Here is a 22,820-nt window from a genome sequence, read left to right on the forward strand (position 1 = left end):
ATAATAATAATCTGAAAACTTTAAAAAAATATTCTTATGTAAGGAAAACAAAAAACCTTAAAAGTAAATAAGAAATATAAATTATTTAAAGATAATTTGGATACTACACGTATGTTTTGGAGTTTCTGTATTATTTAGCTTCTTTTATTAATTTTAACATAGATCTACATATATATATTATTTGTTTTAGAATAACTGACAATAATCAGTAAATGTTGACCGTCAGCCAATTTTGTATACATTTCCGTAGTAATGCAAGTTACCCATAATATAAATATGTAATAAGAGTGGAATAAATCAGCATACTAATTTAGCATTTTTCTATGGTCTAATTTCATGATGCCTCCTGCCAGCACAAATAAACCATAAACAATCGATTTTTAATCATCAATTTTAAATGGCATATTAGATGATAGTAATTAACAGTAGAATATGAACAGTCCAGTTCATTTGTTGCTTTCCAAATATATTTTGTACCCATTAAACTCTTAAGTCTTCATGTATGTTTTAACTTATTTTATAAATTATTACTGTAATCTATTAACAAAGAATGCATTAAGTTTCTGTGCACTACTGTGCATCCGTTTTTTTTTTTTAATTGCATCTGTGCAATTGTTTTTAAGTGCTTATAGACTTTTTTTCACCTGTTACAATAGAGCCACGATTACATTCAGTACCTAAAAAAATTTAATTAAATATTTACTCTAACATAATATTTATTTGGATTAATTAACATTGGTGCACAAAAAATGCAACTGAAACTTTTTGATTTTAAGAAAAAAACATTAAAGCATTGTAAAGCAACGGGTAAAAATCTATTTTAGGTAGATAAAATAACACATTGTCATAGATAATTCCTCACTTCAAAAAAAAAAACACATCTGCTCATATTTCTGGATGCTGTAGATTGTATTCAGTAAAAATATCAATTGTTCTTACTGATAAATGACTGCTGTTCAGCACACTATAAAATAACTAATTGAAAATTATATAATTACATCACTATTCAGAAATTCACCAGTCTTTTTGCTCCAAATCTTGGTCATCATAAAAAGACAAGTAATGTAATTAATGTTCAAATATCCTTTTGGTTAACATGCACTAGATCAGAGATTCTCAACCTTTCAGGCTGTGCCCCCCTTTGAACACTGATGTGAAGCACGCCTCCCCACCACCACACCATATGTGGTCCCTCGGAATAAGAAACTGAAGCTGGTTATTAAATTAAACTTCAGATAATTTTATAGGCAACATTTAATATTACTACACACAACTTTATTTTCAACATATTTCTATTAATACGATTTGATTAATTTTTGAAATCAAAAAATCATGGAACTAAATAAAAATTTATTTGAGGTAATCTACGATCTACGTGAGATAGTCATGTATGTAATACACTTTTGCAACATTAATGAGACGACTGGTACTGTTTGTCCTTGACAAGTTTTTGAATATTTGGTTGTAACTGTGACAAAGCACACCTCAGGACACTTTCAACATCTAGCCTTGCTCAATATTTTGACTTTATGTATACTAATGTAGAAAATCCAGATTCAATGTGGATGAAAACTGTACAACTTCCCAGCTTCCAAAGCAACATGTGGGAAAACAGAAAAATAGCTTACCCAAAAATCTTCAACATCCATGTATGCTAATGCCGTGTTTGCTTGAAAATCACATTTTAGGTCGATTGCCTGTTCCTGAATATGATCAGGAAGTATATCCATAAACTACATTGATTTTAAAGGGATCTTTTGAAAAATAGTCTCCAATTTAATTTTTTAGTACTACCAAATGCCCTGATATAAGGTCCTTCAATTCACTTATTAGGTGTAATGGAAGATTTTCTGTCATGGTCAAGGTCATTCAGTCTTGGAAAGGATGAAAAGTTTTGCTCTGAACTCTGAAGGCAACGTTGCCAAACAGCTATCTTTTCTGTGAAACCCTTAACTGCATCATAAGTCTTCAGAATGTTTTTCTGACCTTGTAGCTTCAGGTAAAGAAAGTTGAGAGTTTCGAAAAAATTCTGATAAATATGCCAAGTAAAAGATAAATTTATAATCTATAAACTTGGTATATAGTTCTTGTCTTGAAGTCATCAAAAAAATTTCAATTTCCGATTTTAAATAATCAAGCAAGCATATTATCATTGGATAGCCAACAAACTTCTGTGTAAAAAAGAAGTTTCTTGGTCACTGTTCAATTCTTGATACAATGCTCATTGAACACTATTAGTGTTCAATGCGCTGGATTTGACATAATTTAATATTTTGCTATGTTTAAAGCGACCTTGAGCGATTCAGGTAGAGTCTGACAAGCTAAAGTTTGTCTGTGAATGATACAGTGAGAACTAATTATTTTAGGGACTGTTTCTTAGCCAATTCTATAAATCCTGATCGACATCCTGTCATGGCTTGGGCCCAATCAGCACACATTCCAATAACTTTCTCCTAAGGAAGGTCATTAGCTGCTAAAAAATATGAAGAGTAGAAAATATATCAAAAGCTTTAGTTGTTGTTTTAAAAGATTTTGAAAACAATATTTCCTCAAAGAATTGTTTTCCTTCAATAAATCTGCAGTAAAACAATAACTGAGCATCACACTGCAAAAAAAAAAAAAAAGATTGGGGAGCTCCTTAGTTTTGCGCTATTTGATCTTTTAAATCTGTGTTTTACTGTGTCATTGGACAGAAAAATTTTTGCAACTTATTACAGCTGTCTTCACTCAATGTAGTACTACAAGCAATAAGTAACCCCTTAATTTCTAATGAAAATTGCCACAAAATAAGCTTAATTTCTATTATAGTGCATTTCTAAATTAATTTATTTTTATGAGGTACGTCAAGCCTTTGGAAACCACTCCTCTTCTTCACCCACACTTAATGATGAAATGTGTAAAATACAATTTTATTTCATGCACTGAAGTTTCTCTGGATGGATTATACTCTGCTTGTGCTTTTCCTTCTATGTTCTGTATAGGGTTCATCTCAGTGTAACAACCAGAAATAATCTGCCATCATCGTAGTCCATTTTCTTTGATACCTCCTTTCCATTTATTTCATGTCCTGATGTCTCAACCATCTATTCGCTAACAGCAACCAGATTTTCAGGAAACTAGTCCACATGTAAATTTAGTAAGTCAACCTTCAAGCTTGTGGAACAGCCTAAATTTTTATATTTCTGCAGCATGTTTTCAACAACTGATTTCAAGTTCGGATCCTTCTTATTGCCCAGAAACTTTGTTACTATCTCCTTAAAGGCCCTCCAGGCTTCTTTTTCTGCAACTTGCACCTGTTTCTCAAACCATCTTTGAGAAGTTTTCTAATATCAGAACCAGTAAAGACACCCTCTTTTAGTTTGGTGGTTAATAAAACTGGAAATTTGTCACAATGTATTTAAAAAAATTACCTTTTTTGATAAGGCTTTGACAAATTGCTTCAAGCCTAACTTGATATGCAGAGGTGGAAGTAGAACTTTATTTGGATCTGAGACCTTTTCGAAGCACATTGTTGGTTCCAGGATCTGATGAAGCTCTTTTATTCTTCAAATTGAAACCGTGAACACCAGTAACAATTGTTGGTGCGATTTTGTGGCTATCGAACTCCAAATCTGAATCTTGTTTACCCTTTGACCACTGTGTAAGGCCTTCAACACATGTGTAGTAAACATAGTGGGGTGCTCATGTTTTGTCTTGATCTCTTATTTTCATTCTGAAATACGTGAGATACACCTGTCGAACAAAACTTGTTACATTTATTTTTTGCCTTTCCACCAATAACTCACCACAAATGTAACAAAAAAATCTGTAGAATTTTTGCAGCCACTTGGAAAATGGAAGGTTTACTTTATGGCTTGAAAAGCCATAAAGCTCATTTTATAGTACCACATTATTGGAATTTTTCAAATTTTGAAATTTGCGAAAAATCCTGATGTGATGGAAAAGATCTGATGTGGGCAAGACATGACCTTCCTAGTATACCTATTAAATTACACACACACATTTTTTGCTGCACTTTATTTAAACTTATTTCTTCTGAAAGTGAGATACGATCCTCCAATTCTTTAATAAAGTGAACAGTTATACAATTGCTGAAATATTAGTTTTTATCATAATATTTATACAATTATTAATTCAACAATCTTACATGAAATATTTGGATAGAGTAAAAGTCCCTTTAATATTCACATTACTAAATCAGTATTATTCATATCTTCGTGCGTTGCTGATTAACAAAAGTTTCAGATTTCTGGTGTGTCATATAAATAAAAATAATAGTAATTAAATTATTCCGTTTAGTGAACTGGATAAAAATGTTAATTTCAGCCTTATGGTGTAAAATACTCAAGTTTTTATTATTGGATTATTTGGTGAATAATCAAAAATGAAAAAGAAACAATTATACAGGAAAAAGAAAGATAAAATGAGAAATATATTTCAAAAATATGTCAAGAAGATGAATATGAAGAGGAAGAAAATATTAAGAACAAGGGAAGAATAAAAAATTAAGAGAAGGTGATAAATATAAGCTCTCAGTGAGGGCCTTGTTACTGTAGTTAAGGAAGAGTACAAAATCAAAATTTATTGGACACCTTTGGTTTAGTTGACTGCAATCAAAAGGAGAGGTGCACAACTAGATGTAACAACAGTTATAAATCCAAAATTTCAACATCCTACGGCTAATCGTTTTTGAGTTATGCGAGATATGTACATACAGACATCACACTGAAACAAGTCAAAATGGATATTTCCATTAAAATCTGAAAACAGATATTTATTTTTGGATTCAGCACTAAAAATACATACGAATTGATAATCAAAAGTTAAAAAACATTCCACAACCCAAATTTTGTAACCTTGTGTATCTGGAAAACTTACTTTGAAAGTAAGACACCACTAGGGATAGGGTTGTTAGACTGATTGGTGATAGTCCTAAAGACATGTTTAGTTGAACAGAACTCTATAGAACCTTATAGAAGGTTGTGTAAACTTCCTATCTAAACAAAATTGGGATAAATAAATACCTGGGCAACAACAGGTAATCAGCTAGTTTTGAATAAAGAACTTTTTATTATTGACTTTATATTCAAAAAAGGATTTCTTTTAATAATGAAAATACTGCTTTATTATTTCACTTTTCAAAATGTACAGGTTTGTTTAAATGAATGACATATTTTAGAATACTCATTTGTTAAAAATATTAGACACAACATTAAAAATAAAATACACTACTAAATAACACAATCGATTTAAATTAATTATTCTAACGATGATTTAAAACATTCTTATGGATTTATATTCCAATTACCTGCAATGGTGAGTTAACAGTAAAACTGCATTAATAAGGTTGTTTATAAGCTGAGATTTAGAAAATTTAGCAATAGAAATTTTAAAATGTACAAAGAAACTTCATGTTATGATGAAAAACATTTATTTCCACAGCAACTTGTTTTTGAAATATAAAAATTACTTTTTCAACTCCAAGGAGTTTATTGACAACTGAAATGACATTAGGAAAGAAGCTATTGGAATATGGTCTAACGGAATTTTAAAAATTAGACAGATCAATGGCTAATAGACCAAAAACAGAAAAGTACATGAATCTAAAATGATGAGATATTAATCTAGGAAAGTAGCTGCATCTATAAAAAGAACATAGCTAAAAAGCCTATATAAAACATATATCTGAACTGTAATATATATAACACACACACACAAACACTAAGGTAAGCAGCGCCTAAGTTTTTCCTGCCCATATTTTAATTTATTATAACCTTTATTACCCAGTAATTTACAATTTCATTTTTGTGATTAATATTGATCTAAGTCTCATACAGCTATTCCAAATCAATTGTTATACGATAGTTACCACCTATTAGTACAAAAAGAGAAACTAAAACAAGTTTCATGAATACACCATAAGCAATAGTTAACTAAAGTATTAATATTAATGAGAGCACAACATAATATTCTTATACAGTAATTAAACTTATACACCAGTAAATTAAAAGAATCATGTTTCTTTTTTTTATGATAAAGAAATTACTTACATTACATTCAGAGAAATTGTGTGTGGTAGTCAGTTAAAGTATAACCCCAACAATTTAATTGAAAACTGCATAATATTTATACTCTTCTGAATAGAGAATAATTTGTTCAATGATAGCTACACTCATTTAGTATTGTTAGTATGTATAAATATATAAATTTTCTATTATTAATAGTGATTAATAAATAGGCTGAATAAAAAAAAATTACTTTACAAACAGCCTTAACACAACTAATCATTTAGAACATACCAGATGTTTTTTGGTAGAAAAAGAGTATACTAGTTGTTTTACTTGAAATGATTTCACTTAAATTACATCCTTATTAATAAATTCTACAGATAAAAATACTACAATTTTTTGATGTGTAACAGGAAAATATATATGCAAATTCAGTAACAAGCAAGGAATTGTCTTGAATGAGGGAATTTTTCGTTAGATGTTTAATTCAATGTGAAAAAAATTCAAAGTTTGTGCTCAAGAGGTATAGTATGAAATCTATGTAGTAAAATTTAAAATTAAAGTATCAAGTTTGACTGGGACTCACATCCTTCCAAATGAAAATTAAATCGGTTGGCAATCTAATTTTTAAATATTTCACTGATGAGAGACAATGTATATTTTTTTCTGTACAAGTTATGAAATATCATATGTATATATTATATATTTATTTATTTATACATAATATCTGAATATTAATATCTATTTAATAGGCTTCTAGCATCCTCATACTAATGAAGATAATATAGTAATTGTTCAGCAATACTGGTTCAGAAAAATAAATCTTAAAAAAATGCATTACTAACCTGTAACTGTAGAAAAGTGATAGATGCAATATTTTTGGCAGAAAGGCTACTTGTCTTATTAGATCTTAATTGGAGAAAATATGGTTAACAGGTGTAGCTTATAATTAGTAATGATCATAGGTAGGATCTTATGTACAGAAAAAAGATACAAAATAAGTATTCATATTTATATATTTAAATTTGTTGTAACATTTTATTTCATTAGATACGACATAAAATAATTTGTTTTTATAAGATATCATTGAAAAATATTTAATTAAAATTAAATTTTTCCTAACAATTTATCAATAAATAATAAACATATTAAGTTTATTATTTATTGATAAATTTAACAATAATATTATTTAATTTAATATAACAATTTCAATATCTATAACAATTTTTTATAGTGTATTTTTCATTCGTTTCAATCCATCTAAAATTCACAATCTTTAAATAGAAAATATTAAAAAACTCAATGAATATTTCCAGTCAGATTACATTATTCCAGAAGCAAAGGGGATGACTGTTATCTTACTGCTCATGCTCTTATGCTGTTTGAATACTACTATATCACTTTAGATGAGCAACTAATATAATCCAATGCTAATATGTTAATTACAATTTTTTATAGATACATACTCAGCTATTCAATATCTTACTCACTAAATCCCAACTTAATAAGTACAAACAGCAAACAAGAAAAAAATATAATGCTAAATAATACTACAGACGTCATCACTAATGAAGTTTTAAGTGTAATGATTGATCATAACATTGACTGAAATGATTAAGTAGATAACATTCACAAAAATCTAAAATATTTTTGCTCAGTCTACTATCTTTGCTTGGTAATGATAAACCAATGAGGCTAATTTATCACAAATAAAAGACATTACATACAAAGCACTTAAGTTACAGTACATTTTGGGAATCATCACCTAGAAAAAAAAATTAAGAAAGTGTTTATACTACAAAAGAAAGCAATCATGACATACGATAGGAAAAAGGAAATATGAAACCTTGACAATTTTTTAAAAATTCACAATTTTGAGAGCCTTTGTTATTATTTATAAGTCAAATCATATGTGGGCAGTCAATTTTAATAGAAATATAAACACTCATAATTAACACAAAAGAAATGGACCAAGCAGATTTTCAGAAGTAGATAGGTGGACGACTTACATTATTTGAACATAAAGAATCTTATTACGGACAAATTCTTAAAGAAATTATCACATGACAAAGGGTTAAAACAATTTTTAATCCACAGAAGAATTCCTTTTCTTCCCAATTACAAGTAAATTGGATAGCTTTAGATTAAGGAATAGATTTAATTTTATTTCTGACTGTTTGGTAACAAGTCATTAGGAGATGGGATTAAAAAAGAAATATATAAAGGATACAGCACAACACTTGCTACAATATAAATGCAGGATAAATATTAGTGAATGGAAATTAAGATAGAAGTTTCATCAAACTTGTCTGTATTTATTGAATTACTCCTGAAAACCTGTGGTACAGAGAATGCTATTTTTTTGTTACACAGACTGGTGCAAAAGGGTTAGTAATTTTTAGTTACAATTACATCTTTTGAGCTTGGAAAGTTACAAAAAGATCTTTGTTTATAAAGTGTTTATAAATTTTAACACTAATTTTATTTAAGGTAGGTAATATGTAGGATTTTGTATCATAATGGTTCATAAAAAACAAAAAAAACAAAATACTGAATTAAGAGAATGAAGAGATTAAGAGAATGAATTAAGAGAATTAAGAGAATATAAAACACTTCTATCAATTTCAAATAAAATTATTATAAATAAAAAGTCCGTTTATATCTTTCATATGAATATCTTTGTTTTCAGTGCAGCGACTATTAATCAACAGATAAACATGCTTCTGCTATGTTATTTTTCATAATTATGTGTGGTGAAAAATAAAATGGCCAGCAGCATTGCAAGCTGTCTGATTTCAGCCATTCAAATACAAGACAAAAGTTGGCTGGCAGCTGAATCATTGATGGGCAGTTAGTTAACTGCAATAAGTATTGTAATTATTGTTAAAAAAACAGTTTGAAAATGAAATATAAATAAAAAGTTTCTTTAAATATTTTTCCCTTTTTATTTTATAAGTGTTTAATTAAAAATGTATTTTTAAAAAGACACCTTTACAAAATATTAATATAAAAATAAATTAATATTTGTTAAACCAAGAGTAATGGTTTTTATTGAACATTTGAATACTTGAGATCTGCTTAAAATTTAAATTTCAGAAAACTGTTATTCAAAGAATTTTTCATGTTGTTTTTTAAAACACAACATAAAACAGTATAGATCAAATAGTATTTATAAACTGGTTTTTTATGTATAATAAAATTGATATATATTAAAACTTGCATGGCACTAACCTAGATCAAAAAAAATAAAACTCCAGTTTATAATAAAATCTATATTTCTTTTAAATAGAATTTATTTACTTTGAGAACTGCATTTCATTTTAGAAACAATCCAATCATGTTTCATAACTTCAGGTAAAGGAAGTCTCTCAGATGGGTTTTTCTTTAAAAGTTTTGATATTAAATCTCTAGCACCGTGGCACATATGACAAGGATACCTAACTGTGACACTACATATTTTTTTAAATGTTTCATTGTTATCTTTACTCTCAAATGGAGGGTTACCAACTAAAAATTCATAACATAAAACTCCAACGCACCAGTTATCGACACTTTCATCATAATATTGATGTTTAATCATTTCTGGAGGTAGATAATCTAATGTTCCACACATTGTTTTCCTTTTCAATGATGGAGCGTGGACAGACCAACCGAAATCCGATAACTTAATACTGCCATCCAAGCTAAGAAGTAAATTTTCAGGCTTTATATCTCTGTGTATTACTTTATTTAAATGACAATAATGCAAAGCATCAGCAACTTGGTAAATATATTTTGCAGCAATATTTTCAGGAAATCTTCGAGGTTGAGAATTTTGCAATTTTTTATACAATTCACCACCTGCTGCATATTCTATAACTAAAAATATGCGTCTTTCATCACTGAAATATGTAAGTAATTGAATAATATTTGGATGTTTCAATCTACTTTGTATTTCAATTTCACGGATAACTTGGTGTTCCAGATTACCTTTTATAATTTCTGATTTAAAAATCATTTTTAAAGCTACATGAGATTTTGTTACTTTCTCCCTAGCTAAGTAAACTCGACCGAATCGTCCTCTTCCTAATGGAGTACCGATTTGGAAATCATCAAGAGACCACGGTTTATCTCCTCTTTCTTTACCATAGTTATACATTTTTAGGGCTTTTTCTTTCACAGCTTCTCTCAAATGTTCCGGAATATCTTTGGATAGTTCAAAAGGTAGCTCATTTTCTTTGTTAAGACATGAGGCTGAAGAATCTGGTGACTGCTGGTTAGGCTTTGATGCTATCATTTTTGCTGATAAATTCTTTCCTATACCTTCTGCTCTTGCACGTTTCATATTAACAGGAAAATCTGAAATAAAGTACATTTTTAAAAAGTAGCAAAGTATCATGTAACTACAATAGAAATTAGTACATACATAACAAATTATTTTTAATGAAATGACAAAAATGGCTTATATTATTTGTAATATATAATTTTAAAAAATAAATATTTAAATATCAAAGACAAACATATAAAAACAGTTTACCACCAAGAATACAGAATTTAATGATGCTTTTTGCCTTATGCTTACTATTCTTTAATAGCGCTTTCGAGGTTTTCCCTCATCATCAGTTGAACTTTTTTTTTCCTCAAATCACACATTAAGATTACAACATATAAAAATATGTTGTCACAATATTAAAATTAGTTAAAAAACTAAATTTTTTATTATGTGACTATGTGTACAGAAGAGTACTGTGCTTAAGTACTGTATGTGCGGCTAGTCACATAAATTTTTTAAGTTTATATTTTAATATTTTGACTACATATTTTTACATGTTGTAATTTTAATGTTTAAATTTAATATGCGATTTGAGAACAAAAAATTTTAACTGATGATGAGGGAAAATTTTGAAAGCGCTATTAAAAAATAATAAGCATAAGGTAAGAAGCATTATTAAATTCTATACTCTTTGTGGTAAATGGTTTTTATACTTCTGTCTTTGAGATATTAGTACAGAGGGGAATATGGACAAATACAATAATAAAAGAATTGTTTTTGCTTTAATTATAAATGCCAACCGGGCTAAAACGTCCTATTATTTTTATAAAATGCAAATTAAGTTATAAAATATTATACATTTAATAAATTTCAATAAATCATGTTTAAAACTAAATATAATACCCACATATTCTAAAATAAATATAAAAAATTCCCAATACAATAAAGCCTTAAATAAAACAAAATATTCGAGATATAGAATAAAACAAGAAATGAAACAGGGATATTTTAAAAGAAACACTATAAATATTAAATTGTACAATACACAACTTTATTAAACATTTTAGTTAATGTCATGTTTAATTATATAATGGTTTTAATTAGGGTTAATATTAATATATATAGACAAGAGTTAAAATCCTCTCATAATAAGAAAATAGGTAATTTAATTAAACCAAAAAGTAACAGAAAAAGAGAGTTCCATAATAATTTTAACAGTTTGGTAAAAATAGATGAAACTTTAGATAATTCTGATAATAATGAAAACTAATGAAAAATTCAAAAATAATGAGTAATTAATAATAGCTAATGCCTTTAAATTTAATCTACCTGATATGAAATGAAATATGACTGAAATAATAATAATAATTATATAATTGAAATAATAATAATTTGATGAAATCATGATTTTGAAAATCTAACTAATGTAAAATTCAATAATGATGAGGAATTAATAATAGTTAATGCCTTTAAATTTAATCTATCTGATAACAATAAAAATAAAATTATCAAAAATATTATTATTGATACCGAAATGAATATTAACTCATAATGAACAAGATAAAGAAAAATTAAGTAATATAAAACACTCCTGGTTTTGATTATTTAAATAATAAATAATTGCAATAATTACTGAATTTATTAAATAAATACTCAAAAAATTACGGTGTTAATTAGTCAAGGTTAGTGAGCGAAGCGAGTGTAGGCTAAGTTTGGTTAAATTATATTTATAAAAAAGTAAATATAAATAAATAACCATTTATTAAAATTAATAAAGAGACTTTTCATTTTCCACTGAAATCCAATTGACTATTTTGTTTTTAAATAAAGCTGTAGCTGCAGGGGTGTTAATATGTAAGTACCTCAAGTTGTTATAATAATAATCAGAGCACCTGGAATTTGTAAAGCTCATAACCACTTGATGCACATCAGCTTCATTTACAGGCTCCCAGTCAAACTCACAAATTAACCAGCCTGAACCCTTGAATAGCCAATATCTATCATTATAATTAAAATAAACTTCACACTCGGAAGCAACCACGTTAATGTGACCACTGCAATACTAATCTCAATTTCATTCATTCTTTATCATCTACTACACAGCCTTACATTTGTTAGCAGCACCAGAGATGTAAGTTTCATATGCCACTTTCATGGCTATATTTGTTCTGCTTTTTAGGTTTTTTAATTGCAAATAATTGTTTTTAAAACAGACTGTGTACTTTTATAGAGATTGAAATACAACATCATTTTATCCTTGATTGCTCTTATCTTGTCATTATACAATTTTACTTTTATTTTCACTCTTCCTTTTATTAACCAAAACATTTTTTGAAAAAAAAAACATCCCTCCGTTCCAGAAAAACTGAAATCATGGCAAAACTTCCCTCTAGTACAATATAAGTTAAAAGACCTGGGCAAGTACACTTAAGTCTAGTATCCCAGGTAGATTCATTGAAATCAATATTAAGATCCGTACATACAACAATATCAATACAATAAGACAATATTAGACTATTTTTTATAAGATCAGCGCAACTCTTAGCTGAAAAACATCAAGAGTTCCAACAGGTGAACGATAAACTGAGATTACAATAATTTCACACCAAAAAAAACCCCACAATTTCAAAATCTTTATCAATGCATAAATCACCCAAGTCAATAACACCAAATACTAGTTGAGCATCAACCAGAATAGAACAGGCACCCTTTATATATCTCTTCCGACAGTAGGAGTTAATAAGTACATAATAATTGTGTAATAATACAACTCTTTTTCAGCTTCACTAAGAAAGAACTCATTTAAACACTAACATTTAATCAGACCTGTAATCTGAACAAAACTCCTCATATCACTCTAAATTTACCCTTAAAACCTTGAGAATATTTTACTACAGATTGACAATTACTTTCAAAATTTTTAGATGCATCTTGAGAGTGCAAACTGACCTTGGCATTACAATTATTAGTCACAATTCACTACAGTGTCATCAAAAACGTGGATCACTTCAACTCACCCTCTTAAAAACTTGGTCAGAAAAAACAATCCACAGGCAAATTCTAAATACCACAAATACCACAGTCCAATTTTAATACATTAAAAAGTTTATTTCTCTTATTTTTACCTTCTCAAAAATGAGAAGGTAACACTCAGTTAAATCAAGAACTGACCTAGCCTCTCCAGGGAAGGACGTATCAAAGCCTAATTCATAGCGGTGAAAAAAAAATTTTTGCAGCAAATTTTGTTTGCTATACATGTATTACCATTGGACATTTCTAGCATTATCATTAATATGATTAATGATTATTGCTTATGATTAATGTGATTATTGGACAATTCAGTCCATAATCACAACCCACCGGGTTGGTCTAGTGGTGAATGCGTCTTCCCAAATCAGCTGATTTGGAAGTCAAGAATTCCACCGTTCAAGTCCTAGTAAAGCCAGCTATTTTACACGGATTTGAATACTAGATCGTGGATACCGGTGTTCTTTGGTGGTTGGGTTTCAATTAACCACACATCTCAGATTTGGTCGAACTGAGAATGTACAAGACTACACTTCATTCCACACTCATACATATCATCCTCTGAAGTCTTATCTAAACGGTAGTTACCGGAGGCTAAACAGGAAAAAGAAAAAAAAAGTCCATAATCACAGTAATTTTTATGATTACACAACACAAATTCTCTAATCTTCCTGGCTATCAGCTTTTCCCTAACAAATTTAAATGCATTCCATGTCTTGTTTGAAACCAGCATTCAGCTGTCTAAAAATTTAATAATTCGCCAAGTAATTGACTTAAATTACATATTTCAACATTAGTAGGCTTCATTAATTTATTTATCTTAGAATTATGCAGCAGATCAAATCTATAAGGTATGGTTACTATAATACAGTTTACATTAATGCAATTCGGCACTAACTCTCTCAAACCTCAATAAAGTTATCATTAGACTTCAAATGTGACAGTTCAAGACTCCTGATAGAATAATAAATATTATTGGCCTTAGCTCCAGTTCTCATCAGAATCATTATTCCCATTCAAATCCACTAACAACAAAAATTCACACTGACCGTTTGTTTCTATATCATAAAGCTCTTCATGATTTTCACTAATTTCCAATAGATTGTCCAAACACCCATTCTTCGAGTTAAAAATCTTGAACTCTTGGAAAAATATTAAATGTAAATATTTTCTTTTTAATACTTCAATCTCAGCTGGTAAATTCATCACCCTCTTGTTTAACTCAAATATATTTGATTTTCTAACTGTAAAAGCTTCTCCTCACCCTCTAATTTCAAATTTTTTTCACTGTTAATTATTTATTAAAAAGCACATCTAATTCTCTAAATGAAATACAAAGACCAAATATGCAACCTCCCAAGAATAGAATAATCATTAAAGCATTCAAAAGAAATCTCACTATTTGACTCCCAGTTTTAACTTTTAATTTTCATTAAAAGTATTATTCCTCTATAAAATTATTCTTGTAATTATGATAATTTTGTGAAAAATTATTGTCATAGTTACTATTACTATATATAGGAAACAGCAAATTATGCAGGAAACAAAAGGACCATCAGGGTATGAGCAAGCTGGAAGCCCCAGAAAAAACAGAAAGCTGGAAAGAGGGCAACAGGAAGAAAACAGTTGCATTAATAACAGATAAGTTTATCCTAATTTGTGTTAAAGTCAAGGCTAAGGCTATTAAATTAAAATTTACTATCTTGTGATATTAAATTAATAAAATGTTTAACAAGATTTATAACAAATTATTAAATTGAAAATTTCATTACATAAAAATTAGAATATTGTATTACAAACAAATAAGATATATTTGTTTTTCTTATTAGATACGATAAATAATAATCAGGGTGAAAACAATACTTACATCTACTTCAAAAAAATGAAATAAAACAAATTTCAAATAAAAATATAATCCAAATACATCGCCAGATTTTTATTGAAATTATCTTCCTACATATGTTGATATAAATTTGATGTCAGTGTAACAACTTTAACCACTTGCAAAATTTCAGGAATATACAAGAAAGCAGTCTCAACAAACCATTATGTTCCCTGTTAATAAACTATAGTATGATGAAATATGTATGTTAACCACAAAATATGTATGTTTTAACCACACTTTTCATCTGCATGTTAAGGTCACATTCTCTAAACAAATTCATAGAGACATAGCCGATCTCTGTGGCGGAGTGGTAGCGTCTAGGCCTTTCATCCTATATTCGAATCCCGGTATGAAAATCCCTTCATTTTCAAAAAAGGTAAAACCATACCGATTACAAGATTTCTTAATCAACTTAAACGCATACAAAAATTATAGTAATTAGAATGCCCAAATATTTAAGTTTCCCAAAAATTGATGCAAGGCAATTATTAGGTTGATACAAACTGCCACAAAACAGACGAATAAGTTTCAACGATAAACCTACTAAACTATAAAAAAAAACATATTCCACTAAGTAAGTAAAAAAAATTACGAATAACGGTTTCTTTAAATGCAATACAAGAGTTCAAATAACCTTTGAACAAAAGTTTGACTTTTTTAACAAAAAGTTGACTTTTTTTAAGTCACAATTAGTTCGATAAATCATAATTCAAAATAATTTGCTACTTCTAAGCAGCAAAATTAACCATACAACAAAATAGATTCCAAATCGAATTTTTCTTACCTCAAACAATTAAAATGTATTTTAGTTTCCCTCGAAAATACAGAAACAGAACAATAACAGACAAGAAATTGGAGAAAACCGTTGCAAGACGGTACTTTAAATCACAGTGAACTGCCAACATTGAAACGCAACACTTTTTATATTTATTATAATTTTATGAAATATTCCACCTTAAATGTCTGTAAAAAAATAAAACCATAATAGCAACAAATTTCAATTAAAATAATGTATAAAAGGGTTTTGATTTATAAAGGATATTATTTTACAACTTGCTTATTTGAAAGGTCAATATATAAATATATATAAAATAATAAACTGACACTTTTTTACTTCCTTGTACGAAGTAAAGCAAGTTTTGTGATTGCAAAAAATGTCGGTTTTCAGACTTCAACTAAAATATCCATTTTGACCATCCCTGAATCCATTTTGACTAATTACGGCGTGACGTTTGTACATACGTACGTATGAATATGCGTATGTATTTCGCATAACTCAAAAACGATATGCTGTAGTTTGTTGAAACGTTGGATTTAAGGCTGTTGTAACATCTAGTTGTGCACCCTCCTTTTGATTGCAATCGACTGAACCAAAAGTACTAAAAAAAGCCCAAAATAAAAAACTGTATTTTGAAGTTTTTCTTAACTACAGTAATAAGCCCTCACTGAGAGCTTTACAGCGGTGTTTCATAAGTGGTAATTATTTTCATTGGTTCCAGTTACAGCCAAATAAAATTTTAATTAATGAAATATTTGGATCATACAAGGGGAAGGAACATCGGTTCGAATCTGACTCTATCTTCTTTTTTTAACTTTTTTTTTTAAATTTAATTATATAGATTTATTAAAACTTTTTTACCTCTGACTGAAAAAAAAAATTACAATAAATAATAATTCAATAACAATAAAAAAAATGGAAAAATATCAGAAGTTGTTAATGAAATAAAATGTTATGAAGTACTTTTCATTTTAAAAGGATGTTTATATGTAATTTAATAGGCATAAAAGGAAGTCACATGGTGTCCACATCAGATTTTTATTTTTATTTTATTATTTCTAACCAGTGGCGTCTCGCATATAGGCACTGTGGAACTGCAGCACCCCCTATTTCCACTTGATACTCAATAACATTTAATATAATGAGTCCCTTTCTTTATACTTGTACAATATATAATCCTTAAGCTTAATGTCATCCCAACCTCGTCGAGGGAAGACACCCAGTTTGTGACATTACTGGTTGCCACATCACCTCCTCTGTTCAGAGCCTTGAAGAGTTTTTCCAGAAGTCGTCTTTAGACCCTCTACTGATTACATCTCACAGTCATCAGCCAGGCCTCGGTCGGGATGCCACCGATGTAAATGCCTCGGCAGACATTTGCATTAGAAAAATACAAATCAAATTTTGCCTTCACATAGGCCTCAAACGGACATCTTCATATCCAAGCTAACATAATTCCCTGAAACTAACTGGCCGAAACCGTGGAAGCGCGAACCCTTGTGCTTAGTCCATATTTGACAGCATCGTTCATGCCTCAGAAACGAACGTGTTGAAAGGTAAATCATTGCTACACTCATATCAATCAAAATTATATCTGATTCGATCGCAACATAGAAATTCAGACCTACACCCAAATAAGTTGAACAATTTAGGTTACCTAACAAGGGGAATGTAACCTCATTCCAGTGTGCGCAACAGCTGGGGAAAAACCCCGGACCCATCATGGAGTCTGTCGTGGCATTACCAAGTCACAATCTGGACCGCTACCGGCGGAATGAAGCCATGCTCCCGGTTGCAGAGCTACCATACCCCATCAGCGCGGCCACCTACACCAGCGCGAGCCCCAAATCGAATCAGATATTTAGTTTAATGTGAGTAAACATGCCCCAGTTTATGAAAAAGATACAAAAATCTTTATATGGAACTATGCACTTCACAGTTCCAGCAGCGTGGTGTTAGCTGTTGTGCACATAGGAAGCTGCATGCAAGACTGCAAGGAAGGGACAGCATGTCGCTCCTGCAGTGCCAACCCTGGCGTACTGGTGGAAGGTAGGTTTTTTTTACTCTGCGTGTATTGTGATTAAAAATTGTGTACCATATTCTTGAATGTAATAAAGTGTAGAATTAGATTATTATCCTGCTTCCAGCTATTTTATTTCATTTTTTTCCGGTTCTTTTATTTTACAGAAAACTTTAACCATGGTCTTGCATCCCCAAGCAATAAGTTCTGTGATGTAAGTGAACTTCAACAGCTTAAGTTTTTACAACTGTCTCTCTATGAGAAAATTACAGTTTAGAAAAGAGGTCATTCAACACCTGATGTTCTTATATCTCAGCCAGGCATAAGCAACAACAAGAAATATATTCGTAGCTTTAATTCTGAATGGTACCAATGAAAAAGCTGGCTTTGTGGCTGTGAAGTAAAAAATACACTGTTTTGCTTTCTGTGTTTGCTGTTTGGAGGTGATGTAATGTGGACAAAAGATGGTTTTAGAAATATAAACAAAATGAAAAAAAAAAACTGAAAAGCATGAGAAGTCAAAGAAGCATGTTGATAATGTAGTTTCACTATCCTTTTTAGGAACCGTAAGTATTAAGGAGAAACCATAAATCAAGAGACCATAGAGTTCATGAAAATTTACAACCTTTAACAAATTGCCTTATTGAAATTCAGTTAACATCAAATGCGGATCAAACCACTGCAGAAGCAACAGGAATTTTAAAACACATGAATTATGATAATTTCAAGTTTTGGTTAGAGCTTTTTCATCAGATTATGTCCCATGTTGAAATAATTTACAACCAAATGCAATCTTGAGAAATTACTGTGTTTAAGTTAATGAATATATAATAAATTTCAAAAGTGCTATTTTAGAATTAAGAAACTCAAGATATTAAGGAAGTGTGTGATTGTATATGTGTTGATATAATAGACAGATATTTTTCCCTTAAACACTTAGTAGCTGCTAAATGTTCAACAAGAAATGCTTCACTAGTTTTAAGAATGAACATCCTTCAGAAGAGATAGTACTGACCACTGAAGCATATCCCATCATTAACAAAGAAAAGCTTGAAACTGAACTAAAAGTATTCTATTGTAGGTCTGATATTCATGAATACTACAAATTAATTGAGCTGCTGAAATTTATCTTGGAAAATTATCTAGATGATGTTCTTAGTGGAATTACAAAACTGATAAAAATCCTCTTGACAGTTCCATTCCCATGACTACATCAGAGGCAGACCGTTGCTTTTCAATACTGAAAAGAATAAAAACTTTTCTAAGAAGCACTATGAATTCGGAAGACTAAATGCGCTTGCAATGCTTTCAATGGAGAAAAATTTCCTCAGTTGTCTTCCAGAAATCAAGGAGAAAATTATTGATCTTTTCATACAAATTAAAACAAGAAGAATAGATTTCATTTTTAAATAAATAGATCAAGCTTGAACTGTAACAATTTAGATTAAGTAAAAAATTTTTGATTTTGTTCTTTTAGGATTTTATCAAGTTTCTGAATAAATTTTTGTTTTATATATTTTTGTTTCCTTTTAGATAATTTTAGAACAAAGGCTAAACATTTTCTGGAGCAGCACCCCTATTAACTTTAGCTACAAGCCGCCACTGTTTTTAACATAACATGATAGTTAAGACCTTGTTTAACAATGAATTGTTGATCGTTAACACAGAACAGAAATTTCATACCTTTAAAAGCAAACCATTCATAAAGGTGAACTGCTCCTTTTTTCATCTATTCATAATTAATTTGACAGTAAAAAGTCTTAAAAGCAATAACATTTTTTAAGTCTTAAAAGCAATTTTATGTTGTGTCCAACATAAAATATATGTTATAGTGATTAAATAAGATTTTTCAGTATTCATTCATTTTTCTTTTGTCTCATCGTTTGACTGGTTTATACACTTGTAACATAATTTCCTACCTAAACATACTTTACATGTATACTAATCTTTGTTATTTGTGATAACAGCATCATTATTTATGGGTCTTATCTGTGTTAAAGATTACATTTGCACTACTGATTATTTTTACAGAAGGAATTGTTTCAACATTTTCCTGGAAGAATCAAAGAAAACTTTGATCTAAGTAACTTCACAAAATGCAAAATTAATTAACAAAAATGAAGAAGATATTGTAACTTCTATTTTAATAAATGCATTAATGTAGAAGTATAATAATTATTTAATGAAACAATATAATACAACTATGTTAGAATTATTAACAAAATTAAAATTTACACAAAATTAAATTAATTTTTTTTATTTTATTGGTTATAATTGTATAAATAAAAAACATTGTCAAAATACATATTTAAAAAATGTGCACATTTAAAAACCACTTTGAAGGCATTTATTGACAAATATTTGAGTACACATGTAAGAACATTTTAATAAGTAAGAAAATTAAGGTTTATTTATTTATTTTTATTTTTAAATTTTATCAAGTATGATATGATTATCATAAAATCTGATAACTTGATGGCAAGGGAGTCAACCTCTTCACAGATCGTCTAATACAGGCAGTACTCAGGTAACAAGGGTTGTACAACTACCTAGAAAAGAAATGAAAAAATATTTTAATCTAAAGCTTATTTTAAACAGCTTGATCCTGTTCTCTTGAAGAATAGGATTAAGTGAAAATGAAAGCTAAAAAAACAAACTAACAAAATTCAGCTTGAAACATACATATTGAGTAATAATTCAGCTTGGTGTGTTGTATTGTTTGTAACATAATATAGATTACAAATGTGTAAACAAACAAACATCTTTTAATTATTTTAAATATGTATAGGCCTATAAAATAAAAATAATTTCTATTATATATAAATATTATCAATACTACTTTTATTTAGCAAAAAAAAATAGAATTTTCACAGTTTATTTAACTCTAAGTAATGAATTATAAGATTAAAATATTATGTAATTCATTAAAAATAATAAAAAAAGACAAACTGATTTTTGTAAGGGTGATAAGAGGTGATAATTTTTATTAACTTACTATTTATTATCTATTTTTATAATTTTTATTACCTTTAATAGAGGAAATAAAAACAGGAAAAAAATAATCAGCTGCATTATGGTGCGCAGGAGTACTGCTGGGTTAATTGTCTGCAATAAATCAATTATTTGTCAATGGATACATTTGTCAAAGTGACAAACAATGTGACATTTGTCACATTTGAACAATGGATCAATTATTTGTCAAAGTAACACCTCATTACAAATGAGGTGTTACTTTGTTCAAAATAAAATGCTTAATAAATTTTGTAATAGACAAAAATCTGATCAAACAAGTAATTACAAAGATATTGAAGATTAAAAAATTAGGATGGCCACCATTTTGAAATTTTTGAAGGTGACGTTTTCAAAATCTTTTATTTTGTAGAATAAGACACTAGTCTTAAATCTGCCAAATTTAATTAAAGTAGGAATACCCATTCCAGAAAAAAAAATTTTTTTGTTGAAAATAACAAAATGGCATCCAGAAGAAAAAAAAAGCAAAATAGGACTTTTAGAATATGAACTTTTATGCTCATTTTGGTGTCCTGAATCAGTATTTGAAGTTTGGCAAATACATTCTAGGACATTGTTATTCTCCTCTATTGACAAATCTTGAAATATATCAAGATCCACAATCTGATACACCTGAACTACAACAAACAGACCAAACAAAAGTGAATAATGCTGGCGTATGTTTTCTTTCTGTTTAGCCTTCGGAACCACCAAAAGGTATTGTCATAGACTAAACGGGCACACAGTTAATATATTTTTTTACCACATCATAAATAATGTATTTGTTACTCAAAAAAAAATAAAATGCTACCAGTAACTTTAGCAGTGTAAAAACCTGCTATCACCAGTCATTAATGAAGACTTCACAGTTTCATCAGTGAAAACATTTTTTATAGGTAAAAGCTTTCATAATACTTTTAATTTGGTTCAGTTTGCTGGAAAAATGACCACCTTCTAAAACTGTTATCACTAACCACCACCAAAAAAAAGTTGTGAGAAGTATGTAATTAAAAGATGAATAATATTTTCCCTAGAATAATCAACAATATTTTTCCTACAAACAGATTATGCTTTTAAATTCATTATAAACCCATTTTACTGGGTTATGGTTAATACCAATATGAACTGTTTACTGGTTGAATGACATAATGCATTGTGATACTTTAAAACTATTAAAAGTAACAAACAACTCACTTTCAAATTAACGGAACTTTGTTCCAAAGGACTTACTTAGAGCTTACTTAGTGCCAATTTCCACTAGGTTGCAACTGAAATCCATTAATACTGACAATTATTTTCTAAAGAGCTTCTGGAGGGATATATTTCATTAAGGTGACCAAGTTTTGAACCTAATGTTTCGTTAATGAACCTGTCATTTCATTATTGGTTTTTAATAATTTAAATTGTTTACTACAGCAATTATTCCATGAAACAGCAGGATCCTTGATCAAAGGGAAGTAAATAAACATTACTTTTCTTAATTTGAAAGCTAATGTTACCCATGTATTTGATGATTTCAAACTGTGGTCCTCACATTTGATATGCTTGAGTCTGGGCAAGCCTAATTGCAATTTTTTAAGTAGGTTATTGCCAGTTATAATGCACTATTACATCAGCCAAAAAAATGTAAAAAAAAGACTTTTGCTTATATAAAGTATTTATAATGAATGCATTGTTACTGAAATGCATATTCTTATCATAATAAAAAATTTTCTCTTCATATGACTACTATGATTTCATTATTATAAACAGCAAGATGCAGTTGCATTGTTTTACTTATAATATACACATTGTATTAACAATAAATAATCAATAAAAAAATAATGTGAAAAACTTGAACT

The 22,820-nt window shown here is 28.9% G+C and overlaps 1 protein-coding gene and 1 long non-coding RNA gene across 3 annotated transcripts; both read right to left on the reverse strand.

Moving 5' to 3' along the window:
- Window positions 1–7,006: 7,006 nt before the first annotated feature.
- On the reverse strand, window positions 7,007–16,051 carry aurB (aurora kinase B). Of its 2 annotated transcripts, none has more exons than XM_075368075.1 (2): window positions 15,957–16,051; window positions 7,007–10,346 (listed from the first exon to the last, which is right to left on the reverse strand). In XM_075368075.1, the coding sequence occupies exon 2, from the start codon at window positions 10,330–10,332 to the stop codon at window positions 9,301–9,303; it is 1,032 nt and encodes a 343-aa protein (XP_075224190.1). In that variant the 5' UTR covers window positions 10,333–10,346; window positions 15,957–16,051; the 3' UTR covers window positions 7,007–9,300. The 2 variants fall into 2 exon arrangements, with proteins under 2 accessions (XP_075224190.1, XP_075224191.1); XM_075368076.1 differs by lacking the exon at window positions 15,957–16,051 and adding an exon at window positions 15,155–15,272.
- Window positions 16,052–20,211: 4,160 nt separating this feature from the next.
- LOC142326725 (uncharacterized) lies at window positions 20,212–22,750 on the reverse strand. Its single transcript, XR_012756847.1, has 2 exons — window positions 22,479–22,750; window positions 20,212–20,519 (listed from the first exon to the last, which is right to left on the reverse strand). It is a non-coding gene; the product is annotated as an uncharacterized LOC142326725 (long non-coding RNA).
- Window positions 22,751–22,820: the final 70 nt, after the last annotated feature.

The sequence above is a fragment of the Lycorma delicatula genome, chromosome 6 (genome assembly GCF_047948215.1).
Source record: "Lycorma delicatula isolate Av1 chromosome 6, ASM4794821v1, whole genome shotgun sequence".
NCBI classification, from domain to species: domain Eukaryota; kingdom Metazoa; phylum Arthropoda; class Insecta; order Hemiptera; family Fulgoridae; genus Lycorma; species Lycorma delicatula.